The following is a 7,500-nucleotide window of genomic DNA, read 5'->3' on the forward strand; positions in this document are numbered from 1 at the left end:
CAACAATAATAAAAACAACGGCTAATCCTCCCCATACATAAATGATAGTGTAAAGTTAATCATCCACTTTATATAGGACATATCTGTTATGACGCTGTTACTGTTTTTAGAATGATATACTGTATTGTTAATATATTCTCATCATTTATTTATTTCCGTATTTCCTTTCCTCACTGGGCTATTTTTCCCTGTTGGAGCCCTTGGACTTATAGCATCTTGCTTTTCCAATTAGGGTTGTAGCTTGGCTAGTAATAATAATAATAATAATAATAATATCGATATAGCATTCTGGAAGCTAATTAAGCTATTGATCCTTTTTAAACTAACTAACAGGTTCATTAAGCAATAGTTTCTGCAATTACTGACACGAAGGATAATTACGGGTAATTAGCTATTTTAGCTCCAATTTTCATATGTAAATGATAACATCTATTTGCTGATCAGGGCAAAAGGGTTTTGATTTGGTAAAAAAAAAAAGCAAGCTTCGATGAGACGACTAAAATCATAAATAGATTCCAAAATAAATGTTGCATATATGTAGGTGATACTTAAAATTGATTAAAAATTATATATATATATATATATATATATATATATATATATATATATATATATATATATGTATATATATACTTACATATATATATATATAATATATATACATATATATATATATATATATATAAATGAAAATTCCAATTTAGAAATTAATTTTGAAACAAGTAAGAAATTCATGTCAGTAGAATAAAAAAAAATTAAATGAAAAACGATGGCGAAATTAAAACTTTCATAATCAAGATAAGTTTGATTTTGAATGTATCGAGTTTAACCGACCACGAGAGAGAGAGAGAGAGAGAGAGAGAGAGAGAGAGAGAGAGAGAGAGAGAGAGAGAGAGAGAGAGAGAGAGAGAGAGAGAGAGAACTTTGGCATTATTGCAAGTTATGGAATACTTTGGAGAAGTTCGTATTGCACGGAGAGACTGAACAGTCGAGTGTGAGGACATATTCTGGAATCGTAAACTAAGAGATGGAGAAAGTTGTCATGATGAGATAGTCAGACATTTACTTAACGAGTTGGGATACCTTAACATAGTGAAAGGGTTTGTGTATTGTCATGATCAGTAAAGCTGTACTAGTCAGGGGACACCCCTACTAGGTTGGCTTGCTCTGAACGATTAGACAAAAAAATGGGCAGCGTGTGTATGAGAATTGGCAAAGCCTAGACATGAATAAGGACATTTCCGAGGCCTTTGTACTCTGTTGGACTAGAAAATGTGGCATGTTGTAATTATTGTTATTGTTGTTGTTGTTGTTGTTGTTGTTGTTGTTGTAGATAAGAAGAAACTAAATACCAAACATATATAAAGAAGGAAAAATCAAGATTAAAGTTAAAAAATAGGAACAAGCTCCATAGAGCGAAATTAATCAGTAGCATAACTATAATAGATTAAATAAAGAACATGTTGATATTATTTTGAATATATATATATATATATATATATATATATATATATATATATATATATATATATATATATATATATATATATTGAAAGTCTGAGAGGTTTTAGGAGATGAAATAACAATGAAATCAAGTTTAGAGAGATGACATATTCATTGTAAAATCAAGCACAACTTTTTTTTCACAGCTATAACATCAACAGCTAATACTCCTGACATTTAAACAGACTTGTAAAGTTCATCTATCGTCCGCTCAACTGGGACTTCGATCTGTATGAATATCCAATAACTTATTTCATTTACATTCTTTATTTCGCAATTTTATATAATCAAAGTAGGAAATACAGTTTCCTAGCAGAATGCTAGTTTATAGATTATACTGTGGTGGAAAATGTGGGAGGTTGGGGTTGTGGCACCCTAGCAGTACCAGCTGAACTCGGCTGAGTCCCCGGTTAGGCTGGAGGAACGTAGAGAGTAGAGGTCCCCCCCCCTTTTTTTTTTTCTCTCTCTCTCTCTCTCTCTTTTTTTTTTTTTTTTTTTTTTTTTTTTTTTTTTTTGTTGATGTCGGCTACCCCCCAAAATTGGGGGAAGTGCCTTTGGTATATGGATGGACTTACTAGCCTTTGAATTTTAAAAAGAGCAGTCATTGTATCTTCTGTATTTATTGGTAGTATGTTGGCTAGGGCACCAGCCACTCGTTGAGACACTGCCCCTCGAGAATTATGGGGTCTTTTGACTGGCCAGATGGTACTACGTTGCATCCTTATCTCTGGGTTACGGTTCATTTTCCCTTTGCTTACACACATCCACAACGAATAGTCTGGCCTATTCTGTACATATTCCCCTATGTCCTCATACACCTGACAACACAGATTACCAAACAATTCTTGTTCACTCAAGGGGTTACTGCACTGTAATTGTTCAGTGGCCACTTTCCTCTTGGTAAGGGTAGAAGAGACTCTTTAGCTATGGTAAGCAGCTCTTCTAGGTGAAGGACACTCCAAAATCAAACCACTGTTCTCTAGTCTTGGGTAGTGCCATAGCCTCTGTACCATGGCCTTCCACTGTCTTGGGTTAGAGTTCTCTTGTTTGAGGGTACACTCGAGCACACTTTCCTATGTTATTTCTCTTCCTCTTGTTTTGTTAAAGTTTTTATAGTTTATATAGGAGATATTTATTGTTGTTACTCTTCTTAAAACATTTTATTTTCCTTTTTTCCTTTCCTCACTGAGCTATTTTCCCTGTTGGAGCCCCTGGCTTATAGCATCCTGCTTTTCCAACTAGGGTTGTAGCCTAGTAAGTAAATAATAATAATAATAATAATAATTCATGAGTGACCTTTGGATTCTTTGGATCTTATAAGTGAAATATGGTGTCTATATTCCGTAGAGTATTTCAACTTTCCTAAGAATGTTTTCTTGTATTATTATTATTATTATTATTATTATTATTATTATTATTATTATTATTATTATTATTATTATTATTATTATTATTATTACCTTCCTTTTTATTAATAGGCATCTCATCCTTATATTTATAATCAATTATGTCTCCATTTCCTGATGGAGAAAGGGAGAATTTTAATTGTCGGGAAAATATTTACTGGACTATTTCCTTTAAATCTTTGCTATACCATAATCCGGATATAAGAAATCTCATTACTTGTAGTGTGTATTGAAATGTGTATCGTCTTAAAATATTTCAATCCTTTACAGATTCATTCACTGTTGGTATGAGAGGGTAAAGTCTTTAGTGTAAATAATTCTTTGTCATAAATCATGCTAGATATATATATATATATATAATATATATACAGTATATATATGTTTATATACTGTATATATATATATCTATATCATGTAATTAGGTATGAACCTGTGTGTATAAGCATGTGTATATGCTCTTGTATTAGGGGATTTATTGTATATGCATGTAATGTACAGTATATATACATAAAAGTATGATCGTATAATATAGCACGTATATGTATGTATGTATATATATATATATATATATATATTAAATATATATATATATAGAGAGAGAGAGAGAGAGAGAGGAGAGAGAGAGAGAGAGAGAGAGAGATGAATACGAAGGATTAAACACGGACAAGTCTAGTAAAGGCGATTTATGATAGAGGAATTCTGTCCCCTAAAATGGTGTTAACTGCCCTACATCATTTTTAGTTTATTATTCAATAATCCATGAAATGGCGAGCGAGGGAAAGACGAAGGATGGGGAGGATGGAAAAATCGATGTAAAGGGCGTGTGAAGAGTGAGCAAATGCAATGTATGGGTGAATGAGGGAACGAGAGAATGAAATGGGTGGGTGGAGTAGGAGAAGGAATACAATTGGGTGGGTGGTTGGGCTTCGAAAAGAGAATCGAGTAGAAGGTAGGAGGTGAGTAAGAGAAGCAATAGAGGCATCGCTGGGCAGAAAGAGAGAGAGAGAGAGAGAGAGAGAGAGAGAGAGAGAGAGAGAGAGAGAGAGCGAAAGGGGGCCCTGACTAAGTCAGTACTCGTCTGGCAGCCGGCGGTGTAAGGTGTGTCTCTGGAAAGCGGCGTGGCGAACAAAAGCGTATATCTCGGCGAGACCTCCTTCCAGTCGCGTTTCTGCGCTTCCAGGAATAATTCTCTCGGACTCTTGCACCCCCCTGCGGAGCAGATATCCTCGGAGGAGGAGATTCGCGAGTGCGGAATTGCAAAGCGACGCCCGACTCGTTGCAAAATCCCGTGTCCTGGAAAATGGAATCTGCTGACATTCTAGTGAGCGGACCTTGATCGTGGGCGGCTGGCAAACCCTTTAAGCCCGCCGGCGCTGCTACACTTCTCCCAGGGAAACGTTTGTCCTGTTCTAGATCCCCCCCTAAAAAAAGTTGTTTTCCTTATTTTCGAACTGGTTTACCCCCCAAACGTTGTTTTACACTTGCACGCACGCGAAGCCTCCACGACGGAAAAAAAAGGAAATATATTTGAGTGACATGTTGCAGAATTCCGTTGCACTCATTCTCTTTCGCAACACTAAATCACTATATTTAAAGCACAAAACCATAAAGGTTAATTTACTATAGCGGTTGTTTCTCTCTTAAATAATTGACAATGAAGAAGGCTATCCAGGTTAAGACAGGTAAGCAATCGCTCAGGTCAGTGGATAAAGGATATAGATCTCTCCTTCTTAGATAGTTTTTTTAGGCAAGTTTGATAGAACTAACTAGCCAGATGACATACAAATATACAGACCCACATGCATGTCATATATGTATATGCCTATGTTCATATACATGTCCCAGTTCATCCTCTAGAATGTATTTGTATATACATGTTACTGGATCTAGGCACTTATGTGTACACATGAATATAGAGTATGTATATATATATATATATATATATGTATGTATATACATATATATATATATATAATATATGTGTGTATATATATATGTATATATATGTATACATATAAATATATATATATATATATATGTGTGTGTGTGTTCTTTTATATAAAGATATGCTTACACACAGATATATATATATATATATATCTGTGTGTATGTCCTTTCATATAAAGGTATATACACTATGTACACAAAGAAAAAAAAAACACATGCCTTAAATCCAAAAAAAAAATACACTCACTCGTCCCTAAGTGGACTGACTTATTAGTTAGCCAAAAACAAAGCCATCAACCCATCACCTCCCTCAGCCGTGGTTTGTAGGTACTCTGCTAAAGAGAAAGGCTAAAAGAAGCTTGTGAAGGGGGATGAGAGAGAGAGACACAGTGGGACCAGAAAACCGGTCGACCTAAAAAAAGCCACGAGTGAAATGTCATTCGTGAGGTCATGGCGCACTCACGATGGCTTACATGACATGAACACTTGCATGAATTCTATGCCTGGCTTTTCTATAGATGTTTGTGTGTGGTGTTTTTTTTTATTCTCTAGTGTTTTTGTGGGTCCTTGTAGAAATCGTTTGTTGGTATGTGTAAATACCTTATTTTGATGTAGAAAATGTGACTTTTTTTGGATTACTATTTTTTTTGTAACAATGTTCCCTTGTGAAAAGTACTGTATACTATCATGTCTATCTAGCTTTAAGATCTCTCTCTCTCTCTCTCTCTCTCTCTCTCTCTCTCTCTTTATATATATATATATATATATATATGTATAATATATACATATATAATATAAATAGATATGTATATATATATTTTATATATATACACATATATATATATATAAATATATATGTATATATATATAATTTATATATATACATATATATATATATATACATATATATATATTTATATATATAGTATATATATATATATATACTGTATATGTATATAAGTCTTACTATATTTAATAGAATTTTTTGTCAATACTGTACGTATATACTGTAAGCATGAAATCGTGCTCACGCCCATACATTCATCATTTGTATGTATATATGTACGTATGTTTTTTATGTATGTATGTCTTATAATCATACTGTATAAGTGTTTGTGTATACAGTAGGTACACACACATATATATGTATGTACTGTATGTATGTATGTATGCCATCAATAAGCCATTTTCCTTACCCGAGCATAACTTCATAACATAACGATAAATTCTACATTGAATTTTTAACTGCTGTATCATTGGTGAAATACTGATAAAATATGCGTGCACACCCACTCACACACGCACACACATATACATGTGTGTGTGTATAAGTGTATATTTATACGTATTTAGCCTATGTATATATGTGTATGTATGAATATTGTAAATAAATTTATACATACTGTATATATATAATATATATATATATACACACACATACATACATGGTTTTATTTGCACGTATATGTCTATATATACTGTATGTATACATATTTGTACACATATATGTATATCCATATATACTGTAAGTATAGTCATATTTTACATACACGCCCTGAACAATGGTTCCAAACGTTGAGCAGAAACAATTTTCACATCGAACAACTCTTGAATAAAAGAAGAAGAAGAAGAAGAAGAAGAAGAAGACCAGAGGATCATCAGATCTTCACAATCCTTGGAAATATGTCCGGCTATAGTTTGGCTTCATGATCAATACGATGATTCATATTCCACATATGGATAACAGAATTAATGAGGGGATATTTTACTTTTCTCTGATATCAGTTGAAAGGGGTTGGTTTTCCCTTCATTTGCTTATTGAAAAATTGCTTTCTTAGCTTCAAATAATGTACCAGGTTTATGGGTGGAAAATTGTCGAATATTAATAAACAGATTCATATATTCATACACATATACATACATACATACATACATACATTATAAGGAAGTTAGAATAAATAAATACATACATACATACATACATTATTATAGGGAAGTTAAAATAAAATCAATAGTCTTGATTTAATTATTTAAACATTTTCACCAAAAAAAAATAAATTAAAAAACTTCTTTTGCCTTTTGGATAAAATATTTAAAAAATTCAACGTAAATACATTTTTTTTTGCACAGTAAACTATCAATTGTCCTTCTATATATGAATACGTATGATATAGAATTGCAAATTCTGTCTCCACTCAGATTACCGAAACAATGCTAAAATTAGGGGAACTAAATCTTCATGTATAAGCCTTTTTGACATCAGGTCGAGTCGACTTAATTTAATTTGACAATGTTATTCCAGGATTTGAGCAAAAAGCCTGTTAAACTGAATGGAGTTAGATTATGGAAGGTCCTTCCTGTTTAACAAAGTTTCAAAATAAAAATGTTTAGAGCAATTTCATTTGACCTTGTTCCCAGGTAGGAAACAATGGTCCCTTTGTTATTTTTTCGTCATACGAGTAAGTGTATATACACAAATATACAATACACTCACACACACATATATATAAATAATAGTATATATATATATATATATATATTATATATATGTATATGTATATGTATATGTATATTTATATATTTATATGTACTAGTATATATAAGGTGCATATATGATTTGTATTCGTGTATGTATATGTATATA

The 7,500-nt window shown here is 32.5% G+C and overlaps 1 protein-coding gene across 4 annotated transcripts in view; it reads left to right on the forward strand.

Annotated features, from left to right (window-relative positions):
• Positions 1–7,500, forward strand: part of LOC137631202 (uncharacterized) — a 314,914-nt gene that overhangs the window by 52,973 nt on the left and 254,441 nt on the right. Inside the window, exon 1 of one of the 4 annotated variants that reach the window (XM_068362949.1) lies at positions 3,996–4,591. The exons of the other annotated variants lie outside the window; for them this stretch is intronic. Coding sequence (XP_068219050.1) covers positions 4,564–4,591 — 28 coding nt within the window. The 5' untranslated portion in view covers positions 3,996–4,563. Of the gene's footprint in view, positions 1–3,995; positions 4,592–7,500 lie in introns of those variants that run through there. 4 annotated transcript variants of the gene reach the window in all.

This window comes from Palaemon carinicauda, chromosome 39 (assembly GCF_036898095.1).
Source record: "Palaemon carinicauda isolate YSFRI2023 chromosome 39, ASM3689809v2, whole genome shotgun sequence".
Classification (NCBI taxonomy): domain Eukaryota; kingdom Metazoa; phylum Arthropoda; class Malacostraca; order Decapoda; family Palaemonidae; genus Palaemon; species Palaemon carinicauda.